Here is a 21,632-nt window from a genome sequence, read left to right on the forward strand (position 1 = left end):
TAATCCAACATATTCTCTCGGCAGCGAAACTTTTGATTCCTATGAACTGGAAGACAACAGCTACTCCATCTATTTCCCCACTACAGGAGAAGGTAGACCTGCTATATCAGGTAGCCAAACTAGCTGCCCTAGTAAATGGCTCACATTCAGCTTTTGAAAGAATATGGCGCCCATGGATTAGATTCAGTTCCATCATTAAAAGTTAATAAGGCTATAGTGCCCTCGCTGCTTGATTCTATCAACGTAGATAGAATTCTTGTTGCCTAGTGCTCTCCACCCTCCTCTCTCCCCCCCCCCCCCCGACCCATATGTCTCTCCCCTATCTTTCAACTACCCCCTCTCTCTGTTGACTACCTGTCCCCTTATTCCCTATACTGACTCATTATCTTTGTTTGACATCATGGCGTGGGTGTTGTGGCCGGGGATGAGTGTATGGCGGGAACCTGGATTTGAACCTAGGTAGCTTTTATTACTAGATGTACCTTTAGGGCTGTTGCTGTCTTTGATCCTCTGTGTCTCAATAGTCATTGCCATGTACAGATGTCCCAAATTATCTGTTTATCTCACGAAAAGTGGAATTTGTAGTTCATATGATAATCTTTAAGCCACTGCGTTGGCGTATTTGTTTGATGTAACTATGCAAATTTCAATAAATAAATCATTGAAAAGAAAAAGATACACAGTGGGTAACTAAGCGACGTGCGGCCTTTGTTACCCGCATGTCGCTGGTGCTGATCGCTGGTGAAGCTGCCTGTTTGGCAGCTCACCAGCGATCCTGACAAGTTCATATCGTTGTCGGGATCGCTGGTGCGTCGCTATGTGTGACGGGGCCCTAAGGGCTCAGTCAGACGTCCGTGCAAATCAGTCCAAGATCGGACCGTAATACATGAACTGGCAGCAGTTCTCCCGACCTGAGTGTGACAATGTGAGTGTGACAGGCTGAGCAAGACCCGCAGCCAGTCTGTGCATTTACTACTTTAGGAATGTCAGTCAAGTTATATAAGGTGAGAATAAGGCATGCTATGCTTGACTTGCTATGCTGTGTCGCCATGGCAAGGATACATTTGGACACTTCAGGAAGAGAACTGTCAGTAGTTGCGCATTGGGGGGCATACACCGTTTGGCAGGTACTATTTGAAAGGGTAGTCCCACTAAAGTAAATTATGGTATTTTGCTAGAATATACCCTTACTTACTAATCAATAAACATGGGACTGCCTGGACCCCCACTGATCAGCCACATCGCTAGTAAGGCTGTGATTTTCCCTGCAAGCTATGCTCCAGTCCACCTGCTGTGTGGGGGAACTACAACATAGTTAATTTGTTCCATCCCTTCTTTTCCCAGATTAGCAGCAGTCCCAGCTAACAATCTTTCTATTTTGTCGTAAGTAGTACGACAGGGAATAGAGACAGAAAGGAAGGTTATAAGGGGAAGAGGATGAGATATCTGAATCCCCCTCTCGAGTTCGTCCGAGTCCCCCATCTTGGAATGCAAGGGGGAGGATGTAGAAGTATGTAGAGCCGTACCAGACTTAAAGACGGGTCGCGTCAAATGCCCCTTGTCTGACCCCAAGAGTATCCAAATCCACCCCAAAAGTTAGTTAAGATCCAGAAATCCAGATGTCTAATTCTGGAGTCTCCCTAAACACTATCCAAGGAGCCCAAGTACTATAAATTCTATCAGTCACCTTATCAACTGCTCCATTCTGTAAATGACTTTGAGTTCTGCTACAAATTCAGCGCGTGGAGGGTACTCTTCTTGCTTCCAAAACTGAGGTATTAAGTTCCTAGTAGCTGTAAGGAAGTGTCTGAGAATACTCCTTTAAAACCTAGAAATCCACATATCGCATAGGGACAAGAGAGCTAATTCCACTGTGGGCTTAACCTTGTGTATAGATAACCTATTATAAAGATCAAAAATTGACAACCATAGTTAATTTATAGGTGGACAATCCCACCATGTATGGACATACAATACTTTTTTCTTTTAAACATCTCCAACATGTATCCGGGAACGTGGAATGTACCATGGATGGGCATCTGTACCACCTTGATAAGACCTTGTAGCTCCTCTCCTGTGACACCGAGCACAACAACGCCCTAAATGTAAATAGAAGGATCCTGTCTCTGTCCTCTTGATTTAGAGATCTCCCCAGATCACATTCCCATTTTGAGAAAAATATTAGGAAATTATGCGTTGGTGTTTGGCTCTTTTGAAACAGATTAGGCTACTTTCACACATCAGTTTTTTGCCGTCAGGCAGGATCCGGCTATTTTTAGAAAAAACGGATCCGGCATAAATTTTGGAGAATTGTAGAAACGGATCCGTTTTTTTGCTGGATCCCTCTCTGTTCCTGGCGGCTGGCCAATTGGATCTGAGCATGCGCAGACTTAAAAAAAACGGATCCGGTGGCTGGATCCGTCTTTTTCTGGATCCGGCGCATTCCGGCGCCCATAGACTTTCATTGTAGCAAAAAGCTGGAAGCGCCGGATCCGGCGCTTCCGGCTTTTTCGCCGGAGACAAAAAACGTTACAGTAGCCGTTTTTTCCAGACGCCGGAATGAGACAAGTTGCCGGATCCGGCAAAAAACGGATGAAACGCAATGCCATCCGGCACGATCCGGCGCTAATGCAAGTCAATGGGGAAAAACTGGATCCGGCATTGCATTTTGCCGGATCCGGTTTTACAAAAAAAAAGCCGGATCGCGCCTGAAGGCAAAAAACTGATGTGTGAAAGAGGCCTAATACAGCAAAGAGATTGCGTGGACCAGAGGATCCCCTCTGACACATAGCTCCTCAAAGGGAGTTAAAGGTCTAATGACATTGGTGTGTTTGGAAATTGCGCATACATTACAAAATAATATTGTGGTACCGTGTTAGCCAGAAAAATAGATGTAAATGCTTATGTCCCCCCAAAAAATTGAGAAAAGTATTCAAGGTGTGATACCTTTATTAGCTAACCAGAGAAATTATATTTGTAAGCAAGCTTTCAGGGCTCAGAAGGCCCCTTCATCAGGCTTGTAATCTAGCCTGATGAAGGGGCCTTCTGAGCCCTGAAAGCTTGCTTACAAATATAATTTCTCTGGTTAGCTAATAAAGGTATCACACCTTGAATACTTTTCTCAATTTTTTTTGGGGGGACATAAGTATTTACATCAAAATTGCGCGTATGTAGCTTTTTAATTGTTCATAAAAAAAACCCCAGACCCCTGGAGGCGGTTCTTCGCCCTGATATATTTCAGATAGCGATTTCATGTTAGACTGGTTTAAATAATCATAGGACGCGAGTTCCTGTATTTATTCAAGAATGACTCTCAGTAATCCCGCTGGGAAGGTAGGATTGTCATATATTGGAGTCAATGGACCGGGAGAGGTAGAAGTTTGGAGACCCCCTCCTCTTTATTTAATGAATGAGATTATATTTCTAGTTAGGATTGGTGGGATGACTCTTCTTTTCTCCCCTCTTTTTTCAGACCATAATGTTATTTGAGGGTCATGGCCAATGAGGTCACTTTCCAGATTAACCCATTTCTTACTGTTTCTACAATAATATAAATCCAGGATACAGGAACCTATCAATGCACGACTGTAGATCAAAAAATCTGGTAATCCAATTCCCCCCCATCCGCTTTGGACGACTTAACATAAAATATGATGTATGCGCTCCCGTGTGTGACCAAACAAATCGGGTGATTGCTTTTTCGAGACGGAAGAAAAAGGAAGCAGGTAAGTTTATAGGGATCGTTTGAAAGTAGTATAGGAGGCGTGGCAACAGGTCCATTTTAATTACATTGACTCTACCTAGCCATGATAATTGGAGCTTATGCCATTTTTCTAAATCTAATTCCGCCCTATGTAAAGCAATTTTATAGTTTGCGTCATGCAACTTGGAGACTTTGGCTGTTATTTTGATTCCCAGATATGTGAGTGAGTCAAAGCGCCATTTGAAGGGGAAGGAGGTGCTCAACTGTTCTACCGTGGACGGCTGAAGTGATATATTTAATATCTCGGACTTATGTGTATTCATTTTGAAATTACTTAGGAGGCCAAATTTATGGAGTTCCGAAATAATATTCGGTAAGGTTATTGTAGGGGAAGTGACAAATAAGAGGATGTCATCCGCAAAAAGTGCCAGTTTGTGTTCTGATTTTAATTTAATACCATTGATGGAGGGGTTATTTTGAATTGCAGTAGCAAGCTATTCCATTGTTAAAACGTATAAAAGGGGAGAAAGTGGATACCCCTGTCTTGTGCCGTTTCTGATAGGGAAAGCGTCCGAAAGTGCATCATTAATCTTAATTTGTGCACTAGGGAACATGTACAAGGCCGAAATCCTTTGAAGCAAAATATCTCTTAGGCCAATTCCCCTCAAAACCTGGAACATGATTTCCAAGTGTGCCCTGTCAAAGGCCTTTTCGGCATTGATCGACAGGATACACATGGGGGTCTCCCCCCAAAGCCCCATCTATTAATGAGATGACCCTTATGGTGTTGTCTCTTGCTTCCCGCCTCTTCACAAAACCAACTTGGCCTTGATTTATCAATTTTGGCAGAAGAATTCCCAATCTCTTTTCAATCATACATATAGTATATTTCACATTCACTCTCAAATATAGATTGGGAACTGTAAAGAGTTTGGATTTTTTAATTTAACCCTTTCACAAAATCTGCAGTACCTGTACGGCACTGTAGGAACTGTTGTACATGTACAGCAGCACTAGTTCCAGTCACTGCGCTGCATCACGCGGTGAATAAGTTAAGATAGCTGCTGTATCCTACGTCGGCCATAAGGTTGACTAGCCAATCATAGCAATTTGACAAAGTTTAAAAAAAAAAAAAACCCTCAATGTGACACTATGATTGGTGCTGTATCACAGCACCAATCACAGCATTAAAAATGGATGAGGTGATCGTGACGTCACCTCTGTCGATTAATCCGTTCAGTGGTGATTGGCGGAACAATAGCTACTGAGCATTCGGCGCCAAAAGGGTTGATCTTTTTCTCAGATCTGGCATGCAAAGAGGTTGTTGATCCTCTGTATCTGAGAAAGAGAAAAATCATTTATGGCCAGTGCGATTCTCCTTTGATTCTGAGCTGCACTGTATGCTGTTTGTGTGACTGATCTGTGATCGCAGCAGCAGTTCCCAAATCCCTGTTCCAGCTCCCTCTGAATCTCCCCACCCCCCATTTGCATTTTTGGCATACTTTTTTTTTTTTTTTGGTGCCTTCTAAGTGTGCGTGTTCTTGACGCACTTGTCTGTTCGACATTAACGTGCGCTTCCCATCAGTTATCACTGCTGATGAGAGCCTGCGCCAATTGGAATGGCAGCAGGCAGGTGTGAGTGCATCTGCATGCACTGTGAGGCGGAGACTCTTGGAGCAAGGCCTGGTCTCAAGGAGGGCAGGAAAGAAGCCACTTCTCTCCAGAAAAAACATCATGGACAGACTGATATTCTGCAAGAGGTACAGGGAGTGGACTGCTGAGGACTGGGGTAAAGTCATTTTCTCTGATGAATCCCCTTTTCGATTGTTTGGGACATCTGGAAAACGGCTTATTCGGAGAAGACCAGGTGAGCGCTACCACCAGTCTTGTCTCATGCCAACTGTCAAGCATCCTGAAACCATTCATGTGTGGGGTTGCTTCTCAGCCAAGGGAATGGGCTCTCTCTGTCTTGCCTAAAAACACAGCCATGAATAAAGAATGGTACCAGAATGTCCTCCAAGAGCAACTTCTCCCAACCGTCCAAGAGCAGTTTGGCAATCAACAATGCCTTTTTTAACATGATGGAGCACCTTGCCATAAAGCAAAGGTGATAACTAAATGGCTCAGGGAACAAAACAGAGATTTTGGGACCATGGCCTGGAAACTCCCCAGATCTTAATCCCATTGAGAACTTGTGGTCAATCATCAAGAGACGGGTGGACAAACAAAAACCTTCAAATTCAGACAAAATAAAAGCATTGATTTTGCAAGAATGGACTGCTATCAGTCAGGATTTGATCCAGAAATTGATTGAGAGCATGCCAGGGAGAATTGCTGAGGTCCTGAAGAAGGGTCAACACTGCAAATATTGACTTGCTGCATTAACTCATTCTAACTGTCAATATAACCTTTTGTTACTCATAATATGATTGCAATTATATTTCTGTATGTGATAAAAACATCTGACAAACACACATAAAAACCAGAGGGCAGCAGATCATGTGAAAATATAATATTTGTGTCATTCTCTAAACTTTTGGCCATGACTGTATACTCAGGAGAAATGGCACAACTAATTTTATGGTTCTTTTTTTTTCTCCTGTTACCTTTGTGAAAATACCAAATTTGGGGCTAAGGTAACATTTTTGTGTGGAAAAGTAAAATTTTCATTTTCTTCCTTCCTTCCACATTTCTTTAAAGGGAATCTGTCACCCTATTTTTCGCCTGTAGATAAGCCCCCGATGTACCCTGAAAGAGAAGAAAAATGAGTTAGATTATACTCACCCAGGGGCTGTCCGGGTCCGGATGGAGTCGCGTTCCGGTCCGACGCCTCCCTTCTTGTAACGATGACGTCCTCTTCATTCCTGCCCATCGTGGCTCCGGCGCAGGCGCACTGCTGAGCAGATTACTGCAGTGCGCAGGCGCCGGAAGAGGTCCAGCGCCTGCACACTGCAGTACTCTGCTCTGCCCTGCCCTCAACAGGGCAGAGCAGTGGGCCGAAGCTGCGACGGGCAGGAATGAAGAGGATGTCATCGCTGCAAAATGGGAGGCGCCGGACCGCCCCTGGGTGAGTATAATCTAACTCATTTTTCTTCTCTTTCAGGGTACATCAGGGGCTTATCTAAAGTATTACAGAATGCTGTAGATAAGTCCCTGATGGCGGTGGCCGCAGCGAAAAATAGGGTGACAGATTCCCTTTCATTCCTGTGAAGCACTTGAAGTGTTAAAACACTTCTTGAATGTGGTTTTGAACACTTGAGGAGTGCAGTTTAGAATGTGTATTTGGGTATTTTCTCCTTCGTCTCATTGGGGGACACAGAGACTGTGGGTGTGTGCTACTGCCGTCTGGAGGCCGACACTAAGTATACAAAAAACAAGTTAGCTCCTCCTCCGCCGCATACACCCTCGCCCCGACAGCAGGCGGAAACCAGTTTTTGCATAGTGTCTGATGGAGGCACACGCAGTCTGGGTCTCTCCAGACTATATTATTATTTTTTTATTTTTTTTTTTTTAACATTTTCTTGCTATGAAGAGGAGACTGGGGCGACGGACCCTTTCCCGCACCGAGGGACATCTCTGGGACTTTTCCCCAGACATCTATTTTTCTTTTTTATTTTAAAGAAGATATGACAGGGGCAACGCATCCTATTGAAAGGATCCGATTTCCCCAAACCATCAACGGGCGACCACGTGCGAGTGTCCCTCCACGTTCCCTCTCCCGCGACGTGGGACAGTATGCCAGACTTAGCCCTGTCCACCCCTAGGTAGCGAAACCATGGGCTTGCACAGAGGCACAAGACTAGTCTGTGCGGCCCCACGGCTACGCCAATCGGGTACTGCGTGTTGGCGGACGGTCCCTCTCCTCGCCCAGCCAAGGCGGACGGAGCTAGGGTGCCTGCACCGTCCGAAGATGTAGTTTACCTCAGGGTAAGCAGGGCTCCTGGGCAGTGGGAGGCTTTTTCCAGGCCAGGGCTGCAGCGTACTTTCCAGGGGCTGGAGCGGCTCCCCTCTTCTGCCTGCAGGCGGAGCAGGAGGGCTTCTTCGGCGCAGCAGGGGCAGCGGCGTGTTCCCCTTCTCCCTCGCCACGGCGCTAGGTGGCCGGGCGGGGGAAGGAGCAAGCCGGGCTGAGTAGGCGCCAGTTCCAGGGCGAGTTAGGCCGCAGGGAAGAGGGCTCGGGTTTAGCCCCCGGCTTCGGCCTAAGCCGCGGTGAAGGCCCGCCACCCGGTGCGGCGGGCGGGCAGGGCTGAAATTTAGCCCGCGGCCTAGGCCACGGGGAAGGCCCGCCCCTCGGTGCGGCGGGGGGCAGGGCCGAAATTTGGGCCGCGGCGTTGGCCTAGGACGCAGGGGGAAGGTCCGCCCCCACGCGGCTGGATTAAATGGAGGCCCCGGCGTCAGAATGGGGTAGGCCGCGGTCAGGAAGCATCGCAGCCTACCCAGGGAGACAGCAGCTGGGAGCCTCCAGACGGCAGTCGAGCGTCAGCAGCAGCACAGGAGCATGGGGAGGCAGCCGGAGCTCGGGTAAGTGCGACCCCCGTCTTGGCCACACTAGGGCAGGTTGTCCTCCTTCTCATACCCCTGGATGCCATAAAAAAAAGAAAAAAGACATAATATATAGGAAAAGGTTTTTTCCGCAGTATGTCTGGAAAAGGGAAGAAGCACACCTTCCTTTATACCGCATGCATTTCCTGTGGGGCTGTGTTCACGCGAGTGCAGACCATTAAGATATGTGAGGCCTGTAGTTCCGAACGCGTCCAGGAGCCCTCCCCGCCAACGGAGCCCAGGGGGTCGGAGCCCCCGGAATGGGCGTTATCGCTATCGCGGTCTATGGCTTCACTTACGAAGGCGATCGAGACCCTTCAGGCCCCGGATAGGGGTAGAGACAACGGCTCTCCGGTTTGGGAAGGTTCATCCGCCGGCCTGCAGGGGCCGTACCCTCTCTAAAGAGACGTACAGGGAAAGAACCCATATGGCGTCTCCGGGCCCCTCCGGTGCTTCGGCATCTGTGAGTGCGGCATCTCGCTCTCCATCACCATTGTCTGAGAGCGAGCAGAGTTCGGATGAGGATAGGCAGGAAGCCTTGGATCTGGATATTCCCGGGTGTCGGGAGACAGTGGACAGTCTCATTGAGGCCGTCAATCAGACTCTTGGTATTGAGGAGGACGTCTCCCTGGCCGCTGGGCATAAGATATCTTTTAAAAAGGCCAGGCGCCCACATAGGGTGTTTAGCACCCATGCTGAATTCGAGGACACGGTACAGCGGCACAGGGAACGCCCAGACAAGCGTTTTTCAGGGCAGAAAACGCTAGAGACAAGGTACCCGTTTGCACCAGAGTTCTGTAAAGAGTGGGCGGAATCTCCGATTGTGGATCCCCCAGTGTCACGCCTGGCTTCAAGATCATTGTTGTCGGTGCCTAGTGGGTCTTCCACTAAGGACCCCACGGATCGGCTCATAGAGGGTCTAGCCCGCTCGGTGTTTGAGGCATCGGGGTCAGCGCTTTTGCCTTCCTTCGCAGCTACATGGGTGGCCAAGGCCATGATGTCGTGGTCAGAGTCTTTGAACAAAGTCCTGCAGGACAGAGATTTGCCGGTAGAGGTGTCTGAGATAGCAAATCAGATCTCGATGGCAGGAGACTATCTAATTAATGCATCCTTGGATGCGGCTAATTGCGCGGCGCTAGCCGCAGCAAATGCTATCGCCATTAGGAGAGCCTTGTGGCTAAGGCTATGGCGGGCCGATTCGATTTCTAAAAAGTCGTTAACACCTTTGCCTTATCAGGGTAATCGGCTTTTTGGGGAGAAGCTAGACAAGCTTATTTCAGATGCCACGGGGGGAAAGAGTAGCTTTCTCCCACAGCAGAAGAGCAGACCGCCCTTTCGTCAACCACAGGCGCGATTTCAGGCATTTCGCGCCCCAGGATGGGCATCAGCGGCCGGTTCTACTGCCCCGGCTCGTCGCAACCAAGACAGAGAGCGCCAGGTCACGTATAGAGCCAACCCGCTGGGGAGGATGCGGGGCCGTCCACCCAGGTCAAGGGGAGCTAGGTCTCAGAGGCCCTCTACAAAATGACTTGAGGCATCAGGTACCCGAGGACACCAGAGTAGGCGGTTGTCTGCTCAGGTTCCGCCACGTCTGGGTCAAGGTGGCACACGACGCATGGGTGGCGGAATTGGTGTCATTCGGGTACAAAATAGAGTTTATCGGACACCCTCCAAGGAGATTTTTTCAATCCCGTCTTCCCAAATTGCAATCCCAGGCAGAGGCATTGCTAGGGGCCATCAGGATTCTTCTGCACAACAGGGTCATTATCCCGGTACCAGAGGGCGAAGAGGCCCAGGGATTTTATTCCAACCTGTTCGCAGTCCCCAAGAAGGAAGGAACAGTAAGACCGGTTTTGGACCTAAAGCTCCTAAACAGGTTCATCAAGGTCAGGCACTTTCGGATGGAATCCCTCCGGTCAGTGATATCGGCCATGGAGCAGGGAGAGTATTTGGCCTCAATCGATGTCCAGGATGCCTACTTGCACATCCCTATTTTTCCTCCGCATCAGAAGTTCCTTCGTTTTGCGATAAATGGCCGGCATTTCCAGTTTGTGGCTCTGCCGTTCGGGTTGGCCACGGCACCCAGGGTTTTCACGAAAGTGATGGCGGTCGTTATGGCCATTCTTCATTCTCGGGGCGTAGTAGTGCTGCCATACTTGGACGAACTGTTAGTGAAAGGATCGTCTTTTCAGGCGTGCGAGGAGAATGTCGGCATTACGCTGGATACCCTATCCCGCCTGGGATGGTTAGTCAATGGGAAGAAGTCATGTCTTACCCCGGCTCAGAGGATTCCATTCCTGGGGATGATTTTCGACACTTCCCAAGGGTTGGTAATTCTCCCTCGAGACAAGGCCCAGGCGCTCCAGCGAGGGGTTCGGAGTCTTCAGCGGCCAGGCCCTCACACGATTCGATTTGGGATGAGGGTGCTAGGAAGGATGGTAGCAGCAATAGAAGCAATCCCGTTTGCGCAGTTTCATCTTCGCCCCCTGCAGCATGCTCTTTTGGCAGCATGGGACAGGAGTCCTTTCTCCCTGGATCATCAGTACAGGTTGTCCTTTCAGGTCCGGCGGGCACTGCAATGGTGGACGCGCGACTCCTCTCTCCTTCAGGGGAAACCCTTTCCTCCAGATCAGTGGTTGGTGGTCACAACCGACGCGAGTCTTCTTGGTTGGGGAGCAGTGTTTCGTCATCACACAGCTCAGGGGCAGTGGTCTCCCCAGGAGGCCCTTCTGCCGATCAACTTATTGGAGATTCGAGCAGTGCGGTTGGCGTTGCAGCATTTTCAGCACTGACTAGTGGGTCGCCCAGTCCGGGTCCAGTCAGACAACGCCACGGCAGTGGCGTATGTGAATCACCAGGGAGGCACGCGCAGCAGGGCAGCCATGCGCGAGATAGAACACGTACTTCGTTGGGCCGAGAGGCACCACTCAGTAATTTCAGCGGTCCATATACCAGGCGTGGAAAATTGGGCAGCAGATTTCCTGAGTCGGCAGGGGGTCGCGGCCGTCGAATGGTCCCTGCACCCCGAGGTTTTCCGGCAGATTTGCCAGCGGTGGGGAACTCCGGACGTGGATCTGATGGCTTCCAGAGAGAACGCCAAGTTAGACAGGTTTGTCGACTGATCTCAGGACCCGCGAGCGATTGCAGCGGATGCATTGGTTCTTCCATGGAGCCAGTTTCGGCTCCCTTACCTTTTTCCCCCTCTGCCTCTTCTCCCGAGGGTAATCAGGAAGATCAAGAGGGAGAGGATTCCGGCAATTCTGCTGGCCCCAGACTGGCCCCGTCGAGCCTGGTACGCGGATCTAGTACAGCTCCTCGCAGACGTGCCATGGCGTGTACTGGAACGGCCAGACTTACTGTCCCAGGGGCCGATCTACCACCCGAACTTAGGGGCCCTGTGTTTGATGGCATGGCCGTTGAGTCCTGGGTCCTGACCCAGGCGGGGTTTGGGCGTGAGGTGGTAGCCACGATGATTAACGCCAGGAAGCCGGCCTCGGCGAGGATCTATCATGGTACTTGGAAGGTTTTCTTTCTCTGGTGTCGAGAGCACGGGGTTGCGCCCTTGTCCTTCTCGGTTCCCAACATTCTGGCCTTTCTGCAGTCAGGCCTGGACGCAGGGTTGGCTCCGAGTTCCCTGAGGAGACAGATCTCGGCTTTGTCTGTTCTGTTCCAGCGAAAGATCGCTAACGTTATGCAGGTCAAAACTTTCATTCAGGGAGTCTCGCATCTAGTGCCCCCCTTTAGAGCTCCCTTAGATGCCTGGGACCTTAATCTGGTGCTGGGGGTCCTGCAGGAAGCTCCTTTTGAGCCATTGCAGGAGGTCGGATTGCCATACCTTACCAGGGAGGTCGTGTTTTTGGTAGCGATAACCTCTATTAGGCGGGTCTCGGAGCTGGCAGCCCTATCCTGTAGAGCACCGTTTCTGACCTTTTTTAAGGATAAGGTAGTCTTGAGACCACCTCCGCCGTTCCTGCCGAAGGTGGTGTCCTCATTCCATATTAATGAGGACATCGTTTTGCCTTCATTTTGTCCAGCTCCAGTACACAGAGTTGAGAAGGCGCTCCACACGCTGGACCTGGTGAGGGCCCTCAGGAGGTATGTGTCGAGGACAGCGCCTTTTCGCCAGACAGATTCGTTGTTTGTGATCCCTGAAGGGCGCAGGAAGGGACTCGCAGCCTCACGGTCGACCATAGCCAGATGGATTCGCCTTACTATTCAAGAGGCTTACCGTATTAGAGGCACGCCGGTTCCACCTGGAATAAGGGCGCACTCGACTCGGGCAGTGGGCGCCTCTTGGGCGCTTCGGCATCAGGCTTCGGCAGAGCAGGTATGCAAGGCGGCAACGTGGTCAAGCCTGCACACGTTCTCTAAACATTACAACGTACATACTCAGGCTTCGTCGGATGCGAGCCTGGGTAGGAAAATTCTCCAGGCAGCGGTGGCACACCTTTAAACAGGTGGGCATGCGGTGTGGATTGGTGAGTTGCTCCCACCCAGGGACTGCTTTAGGACGTCCCACAGTCTCTGTGTCCCCCAATGAGACGAAGGAGAAACATGGATTTTTGTGAGTACTCACCGTAAAATCCTTTTCTCCGAGACGCTCATTGGGGGACACAGCACCCACCCTGATAGCCAGTTGGCTCTTGTTTATTTAATTCCTTATTTATTGTAGAGTGGTCCTTTTTCAGACATATAGTTTTCTGCGTTAAGGCTAATTTATTGTTATGTTCTCCTACTGCTTTTGCACTAAACTGGTTTCCGCCCGCTGTCGGGGCGAGGGTGTATGCGGCGGAGAAGGAGCTAACTTGTTTTTTGTATACTTAGTGTCGGCCTCCAGACGGCAGTAGCACACACCCACAGTCTCTGTGTCCCCCAATGAGCGTCTCGGAGAAAAGGATTTTACAGTGAGTACTCACAAAAATCAATGTTTCTGTCACATAGGCCTCTCAAAGTCACTTCAAATGTGATGTGGTCTCTAAAAATTTATTTAGTTAATTTTGTTGGAAAAATGAGATATTGCTGATAAACATTTAACCCTTATAACGTCCTAACAACAATAAAATTATCATAATACAATGATACAATACAAAGGTGACATCAACCCCACAAATATGAACCTCACTTGCCACTGCCACAGGGCATGTGGGAAGAGTGAGATTTTGTGCATCTTAGAGGTGCACCTTTTCTGGGGCGGCTGAGAGCTGATGTTTTTAGTCTGGGAGAGGCCAATATCCATGGTCCCTTCCTAGGCTATTAATATTAGCCCGCAGTTGTCTGCCTAGCCTTTGCTGGTTAGACTTTATAGGGGGAACCTCTGTCAATTTTTTTTTCTGTGGTTGCCCTGTAATCTAGCCAGTAAATTCTAGGCAAACCGCTGTGAGCTGATATTAATTGCCTGGGAACCTTTATGGCTGTTGGCTCCTTCCCAGAATATTAACCTCAGCCGTCGGCTTTCCCTCTCCTGGCTATTAAAATTACACGGGAGCCAGCACAATTTTTTTTTTTCTTTAAAATTAACAGTTGACGTCTGGTTACAGCCTATGTACATTCGTTCTGTTAACACTCCTACATAGGCTGGTGATAATGTATGTTTGTTTGTGTGTGTTTACTTATCAACTTAGCAATGAGGGTGTCGGGCTGACACCTTCTCAGTACTAAGCCTAGGGCTATATGTCAATGACAGCTTGCTGACACCAAGCCCTAATCCCATTATCCCGATGCTACTGCATCAGTATGAAAAAGGTGGTGTTGAACCAAGAAATTACATAACAAAACTTTTTTTTTTTTAATATCTTTATTTTGCTCAAAAAAGCCTTCATTGCTATACAAAAACGCAGCAAAAATGCACATTTTTCTGCAACGTTTTTCCTGCCAAGAATTGCAGAAACCTTGCAGAAATTTCTGCAAGCAAATACTCAACGTACGCACATAGCCTTATACTTATGGTGCTGTAAACTTTTGCTTGCTCCCAGGCCACATCAGAGCCATAAATCCCGGCCTAGCATGAGAGGCCTTTGGGATTTCAGAACGAATGGCAGTGATCAAAAGATGTGACCAGGACATCACGGAGAAGTAAGTGGTGAGAATAAGGATTTTTTTTTTTTTTACACAAATAATGGACATTTCCCACGCAAACAGGCAAATTGGAATTTTGCCTGATATGCTCATCTCTAAAATATATAATTCATTGAAAACTTTTTTTTTTTTTTTTAAAGCGTCATTTTCTGATCACACATTCCATTTACTGGAGAATGAATTCATGACTGTCAAGTCATTTTGAAATAAGTTTTGTAAAAATCATTTTGAAATAAAAAAAAAATGTGTATAATATATATCAAGTTTTGGATCCAGAACCTATCAGTTCTGGTGCAACAAGCAAACAAGATAGTGAAGATTCTAAAATAATCTAAACTGTTCTGTGATTACCAGCCATTTCTACCCTTTGTCTTCTCCTGCTTTGTGTATTAAGGCCATGGATCAGTAGACATAGATGGCGTGAGCGACCTCATCTATAGGTATTATGGTGTTGGTCATGTCATTTACCCACCTGACAGGTTCCCTTATATTTATTTTTGGTTTCCGAGTACTTATCTAGTGAAATAAAATGTGATTATGAATTTTTTTCCATGTATGTTTTCCAGTGCCCCGTCTGCGGTCAGGGGTGTACCATAGATTTGTACTCTACCCATGGAAGCGAAGTCTGCATAGCAGTGCTTTGCTGTGTGCTGGGCAGGACTGGAGAATTAAGTAAGTGTTCTGGATACCTTTATTATATAAACATGTAATCAAGCACTGATGTAATATATAAGGTCCAAGGTCCTTCTAGGCATTCTGTTTTTCTTTTATGGTTTTTTTTTTTTTTTCTTTTAGACATGGTTTTGCACGCAGTGGTTCAGAATATGGTCCCTTGACGGATCTTCCAGATTGGAGTTTTGCAGGTAAATGAGTATACTGAAAGTCTGGCATGGAGACATATCTATACATGGCAATTCTTTGCGCTATTTCTATACATTGTTTCTGTCCAACACACAACAAGCTAACCCCCTTTTATTAAGTTATACATTTTGTAAACTATGAGTAAAAATATCTCTAATCTTTGCAGGTTTACTTGTTTGCTTATTTTAAAAGGGTTTTCCAGGTTTTTAAATTGATGCCCCATCAATAGTGTAAGCCAATATATTAGAGGTTGTCTGGGTATCAAATGCTGATTCTATATCCTAATGACAGGTCACCATTATCACAGGCGGGGGTCTGACTTGGCATCCCCATTGATCAGCGGTTATCAGCTTCGGCGGCAGATGGATGTAGATACGGCACTGAGCGGCTGCTATTCGCTGGGGTGCTGTTGTTGCTTGTCAACTAATTTGAAATTGATCACCTATGATGAGGATGTGTCATCAATATCATATATGATTGGTTAGGTCCAGCACCCTTGCAATTGTATGAAAGGGCCGTGACACTCGGTGAGTGGATTTAATTTTTTACATTGGGCTTTATACAGCTCCAAACTGCACACATCATAGTTTACGCAGCATCTCTGGCTTTTCCCAATTAAGAGGATGGATAGCTGCTTTCGTCTGTTCTGTATTTCTTTCGTTTTGTCCTTTTATGCCAGCACGTTACCACTAGAGTGTGAATTTGCCTGCACTTTCTGCCTAGAACAACTTCTTTTAGTACCCATACAGTTTAGTGTCACAGAGAGGGTAGGCCAGTGTTCCCAATGAAGGTTGTACAGATGTTGGAACTTTAAGAAATGTTAAACTGATAAGCAGTTCCCATGATGCACCTCTTGGCGGCTGCCTCTTCTGCCGCTGAGTACTCTACAATTGATGCGTTTGCTGCTTTAGAGGAGACACAAATAATTTAGCCAGCAGGTGGCAGCATTGCATAGTGAAGTTGTCTTCTGTGCATATTGAGGCGGGTAAGAGAGAAATATTCTACATGGTGGAAAAGGGCGGCATGTAGATGTATGGTAGTAGTCTGCACTGTGTATGAAGTGTAGGTGACTGCTCGCCACATGGGTGGGGGGGGGATATGACTTTGGAGCCACATGTTTCTATATGGGATAAATAGGTTCACGGAGAAGAAGGGCAGGGGAAATGTAGATGGTCTTCTCATGTTGTGATGTTGCTGCACATGGGACTGACACTGTATTATGGACCTTTTGGCTATTGTATATGGAGGCAGGTAGAGCACTTTGTGAGGTTGTACAGTATGCTCCCAGCTGAAAGGGAACAGGGCTCGGTGATCTTCAGGCTTCTGAGCTGTTGGTGACTATGCTGCTGTTGGATTTTGGCTACACTAATTCATTTAACAGATTTTAAGATCTGAATTTATAATTATCTCCTAACAGATGGGCGAGCAGCTCCACCATGGAAAGGACAGAGCAGGAGAAAGGAGGAGAACAAAGAACTGGCTGTAAGTGCCTCTTCTGTGTACAGGGTCATACATAGTACTTGGCTCCCTAGCCACTGTCCATTTTAACACTTACAGTAGTTGCAAAAAAAGGAATCCTTTCGTTATACCAGATATACAGTATTGTGCAAAAGTTTTGACACAGATGTTCATTCAGTGGTTTTTGTTGTTCTTATTGGAATGTGCACATTGTTAATTCAAACTAAAACTACAAAGGAGCATATACGGAAACAAGGAGCAAAGAAACATGAGCAAAACAAACCAGAATATCTGTTAAACCTCACCTTTTACTCTGATGACCATTCCTCCTCCACCCTTTGGCGCTATCTCAAGCAGGTTTATTCATTTTATTTATAATGCTAATCTTATGTAGCTTCATTAATTCTCCATTACTATCACAGTCCCCATCGGACAATCTAAATTCCCTATCTGTATGTCTTTGGAGTTTGGAAGGAAACCCATGCAAACATGGGGAGAACATACAAACTCCTTGCAGATCTTGTCCTTGGGATTTGAACCCAGGATCAGGTGGTCACCTGGAATGGCTTTCCAACAGTCTTGAAGCAGATCCCAGAGATGCTGAGCACTTGTTGGCTGCTTTTCCTTCACTCTGCAGTCCAGTTCATCCCAATTGTGTTGAGGTTGTGAGAGCCATAGTCTGCATGGGTTTTGGAGTCATTATTCTGTTAAAGCACAAATCCCTTCAATTTCTGACCAGATGGGATGGCATGTCATATGCATGCTGGGTAAGTGTGCCTTAAATTTGAAATAAATCACCAACAAAGTCATCAGCAAAGCCCCATCCCCATACCATCACACCACCCCCTTTATTGACAGTGTGCACCACACATGTAGAAACCATCCACTCACCTTTTCTGCATCTGACAAAAGACATTGCGGTTGGTACCAAAAATCTAAAATTTTGACTGATTAGGCTATAGTATAGATTTCCACTGATCTAATGTCCAGTCCTTGTGCTGATTAGCCAAAACTAGTCGTTTTTTTTTTTTTTTTTTTGTTTGATGTACTCAGTAATGGCTTCTTTGCAGCAGTTTGACCATAGATGTTTGCTTCTCGTACTCTGCTCTGGACCGTTGATGTTGAGATGTGTCCTCTGCTTGATGTCTGTCTATCTTTTATGAGGGCTGTTATTTCATGGGCTATCAATTTGCCATTTCTGAGGCTGGTAACTATGATTAACTTAGCTCCCACAGCAGAGGTAATTCTAGGCCTTTCTTTCCTGGAGCAGTTCTCTTGAGTCATTTTCACTATTGTGCTTGACGGTTTTCATGACTTCACTTAAATGGAACCTGTCACCCCCCCCCCCCCCCAGGGCGTTTTTCACTAAAAGAGCCACCTTCAGCAGCACTAAGGCTGCATTCTGTGAAGGTGGCCCTTGTGCTTCTGACCCCCATTAACGCCAAAATATAGACTTTTATAAATAGGTTCTCATACCTGCATCCTGTCACAGAGGTATGGAGTGTCGCCGCCTCCCAGCTGTCCATCAATCCCCCTCTACAGCATCCCTGCACCGCCTCCTTCTTTTGTATTTGCCGCCGTTACATGTTGTCGGGCACCTGCGCTCTGACAACAGTTCTCGGGCATGCGCAGTGCACGCTGCCCGAGAGCTGAAATCAGGCTATCGCGCCTGCGTGTTTCTGCGTCCCCAGATCCCGCCCCGCAGTGTGTTATGAAGTATTCACACTGCGGGGCTGGGAATCTTGGGACGCAGAAACACGCAGGAGCAATAGCTTGATGGCAGTTCCCGGGCAGCGCGCATGCACGGGAGCTGTTGTCACAGCGCATGCGCCCGACAACATGTAACGGCGGCAAATACAAAAGAAGGAGGCGGTGTAGGGACGCTGTAGAGGGGGGTTGATGGACAGCTGGGAGGCGGCGACACTCCATACCTCTGTGACAGGATGCAGGTATGAGGACCTATTTATAAAAGTCTATATTTTGGCGTTAATGGGGGTCAGAAACACAAGAGCCACATTCACAGAATGCAGCCTTAGTGCTGCTGATGGTGGCTCTTTTAGTGAAAAATGCCCTGGGGGGGTCACAGGTTCCCTTTAAGGAAACCTCGAAGGTTATAGCAATTTTCCTGGTCAACTGACCTTCATGTATTAAAGTATAGACCTCATGGTATCTCATTGGTTAGCACTGTTGCTTTTGCAGTAATGGGGCCCTGGGTTCAAATCTGCAAGGAGTTTGTATGTCTTCCCCTGGGGTTTCCTTCGGGTACTCCAGTTTCATCCCACATACTAAAGACATACTGTTAGGAAATTTAGATTGTGATCCCCAATGGGGTCCCTGATGATGTCTGTAAAGCGCTGCAGAATATGATGACACTTTTTATTTATAATAAATAATGATGGACTGTCATTTCTCTTTAGTAGCGTGACTCTTGGAATATTTTGGCTTAGCACCGTTCCAGAATTTGGCGCAGCGCTGTATGGAACTGTGTACCAACATTATCTCTGCAAAATACCTGATGGTTGTAAAAACTTTCTGAAGGCCTATGATTCCATGTGTAAAATCTTGATGAGGGATAACTGTTCATTGGAAGACAATCCAGGTGACTACATGATCAGGCTGCTTGAAGGAATGCCATGGGGGTTTAAAGCTGTCATCAACGTAAAAGGGAGTACTTTGTGGAATCTAAGATGTAACACATATTCTGGATTATTTCACGCGTGGTTCTGTACTCTTAGTTTCGATATGTGTGCTCGGGTTTTGCTGACTCAATCTACATTGTGCACATTCCAATAAGAAAAAGAAAGCTGTCGCATGAACAAGTGCGTCCATATTGGTAGAACATGTAACCATTGGTAACTGCCATTCTTCTGATTTAGCTAGTTTGCACCAACAGGTCATAGAGTGATATTGTGAAAAATACCATGACATTACATGTGTTCCAGGGATGAAAAACAGACTTTTGCTGTACCTGGTCTTATTTAATTATTTGGATTGCTCATCCACATAGTAATGTAATCATTTAACCTCTTACTGTAATTATAAGTATATAAGGCTAGTGTCACATTTGCGTTTGGAGGCGCAGCGTACGCTTGCCGTGAAGCTCCGCCCTTTGCCGTGCCTCCTCCGGTCAGCTCCGCCTATGGGCACATGCTGCTGCGTGCGGCCTGCATACCCTATCTTTAGCATTGGGTATGCAGGCCGTGCGCAGGTATGGTTTTGCTGCCACATGCATCCTTTTGACGGTGCGGTGATCGCACCAAAATACAACATGTTGCGTTTGGCGCAGGTCGCTGCACCGTCAAAAAGACGCATGCGGCGGCAAAAGCATACCTGCGCACGGCCTGCGTACCCAATGCTAAAGATAGGGTACGCAGGCCGCATGCAGTGGCATGCACCCATAGGCGAAGCTGACCGGAGGTGGCGCGTCAGGGGGCGGAGCTTCACAGCGAGCGGCCGCTGCGCCTCCAAACGCAAATGTGAAACCATCCTTAGATAGTCGGACTTGTATTTAGTGCAGAACCTGAACTTTATATATGGCAGAGCAGTTGATGGTTATACACTTGACATACTGTACGAGTGCAACTACCACCGTTGCTGCTAAGTGTTGCCAACATATCGTACCAGCAATTGAGCAATGGAATAAACAAATCTCCCCAAATCTTCCATAAAAAAAATGCAAAACTTTTTTAAATTATATAAAAAATTCTAAAAGTTTAAATCACCCCCAACCTATTTACATTTTCATTACATTACATATATTTTTGCATCCTTAAAATTCTTAACCATTAAATTATAGGTGTAATGGAGTGATGCTGGACGAGGCTATGTTCACAGTGTATGTTTGGACTCCTAACTAGTGATAAGCGATCGTGCTTGGATAAGGCGCTATTCGAGCATCATGTGCTAACTGAGCATCTTCGGCACGTTTGAGTTCCCGTGTCTGAATGTCTCGTGGCTGTTAGACAGCAGCAACACATGCAGGAACTGACTAACAAACAGGCAATCCCCTGCATGTGTTGTGGCTGTCGAACAGCCACGAGACATGCAGCTGCAGAGACTCAAACACATTTTTCGAGCACACCGAAGTCAGTAAGCACCCGAACATGCACAGATAACGTCTTATCCAAGCAAATTCGCTCTGCACTACTCTTAACCCATGTTGTGAGGCATCTCTAGTGCTCTATAGACCACATGAATGCCATGCCAGTGTTCTCTTCATATCTGCTATGCATGCATACTAGTTTTTTGTTTGCTTTTTTTTTTAGCTATAGGAAATTGTAGTATGCTGTACTTTCCTATGCAGAAGATATGTGAAAAGAAATAAAAATCTCGGATTATTACACTGAGAACTGTAAGACTCCATGTGGCATACGTCAGGGATGTGAAGGGGCATTTAGACTACGTTATTATTGTAAGGAATGCTTGGTTCACGTTAATCATGCAGTCTAAAAAGGCTGCTGATCACCCAAAGAATGAGCAAAATGCTCATCACTTGAGTAAAATGATCTTTTGGATTCCCCAAAAGATATCATCTTTCTTAGGGCATCATCCTCAGTAAACAGGACCTGTGCTGCCAAGAGCAATCGCAGCCTATGCTCTAATGTTACGGATCTCTCAGTGAATGTCTGAAGTTTGGTCTGCCCATGTGGACAGACTGTTAGGGCCATGTTCAAACGTTCAGTATTTGGACAGTATTTTCCATCAGTATCGGTAATCCAAAACCAGGAGTGGGTGATAAATACGGAAGTAGTGACGTGTTTCTATTATACTTTTCCTCTGATTGCTCCACTCCTGGTTTTGGCTTACAGATACTGAGGTAAAATACTGAGCATGTGAATGTGACCTTGAATGACTGCTGACTGGCAAACTTGTAACTGTACCGTAAGTCCTGAGTGCAATATAAAAAAGTCCCTCAAAATAGGACAATACGGTCACCTGCATAGTTGAGCCATAAATCGTTACACAGCTGGAGGATGATCTGTGTTTAGCAGTTGCA

The 21,632-nt window shown here is 46.8% G+C and overlaps 2 protein-coding genes across 3 annotated transcripts in view; both read left to right on the top strand.

Moving 5' to 3' along the window:
- The window catches only part of MRPL52 (mitochondrial ribosomal protein L52), a 30,764-nt gene that overhangs the window by 8,804 nt on the left and 328 nt on the right, over positions 1 to 21,632 (top strand). Inside the window, exons 1-4 of one of the 2 annotated variants that reach the window (XM_073575426.1) lie at positions 14,222 to 14,314; positions 14,884 to 14,989; positions 15,113 to 15,180; positions 16,596 to 16,660. In XM_073575426.1, the coding sequence (XP_073431527.1) occupies position 14,314; positions 14,884 to 14,989; positions 15,113 to 15,180; positions 16,596 to 16,660 (240 nt within the window). In that variant the 5' untranslated portion in view covers positions 14,222 to 14,313. Of the gene's footprint in view, positions 1 to 14,221; positions 14,315 to 14,883; positions 14,990 to 15,112; positions 15,181 to 16,595; positions 16,661 to 21,632 lie in introns of those variants that run through there. The other variant, XM_073575425.1, reaches the window with a different exon arrangement.
- Positions 9,220 to 14,261, top strand: LOC141089120 (uncharacterized). The gene is made up of 2 exons (XM_073575424.1): positions 9,220 to 13,146; positions 14,215 to 14,261. The coding sequence occupies exon 1, from the start codon at positions 9,858 to 9,860 to the stop codon at positions 12,693 to 12,695; it is 2,838 nt and encodes a 945-aa protein (XP_073431525.1). The 5' UTR covers positions 9,220 to 9,857; the 3' UTR covers positions 12,696 to 13,146; positions 14,215 to 14,261.

The sequence above is a fragment of the Dendrobates tinctorius genome, unplaced genomic scaffold, assembly GCF_039654945.1.
Source record: "Dendrobates tinctorius isolate UK_male_01 unplaced genomic scaffold, ASM3965494v1 ptg000044l, whole genome shotgun sequence".
NCBI classification, from domain to species: Eukaryota; Metazoa; Chordata; class Amphibia; order Anura; family Dendrobatidae; genus Dendrobates; species Dendrobates tinctorius.

Bases quoted from the DNA above. Each gene is read 5' to 3' on its own strand.
- LOC141089120 (XM_073575424.1), top strand. From the start codon at position 9,858: ATGGGTGGCGGAATTGGTGTCATTCGGGTACAAAATAGAGTTTATCGG.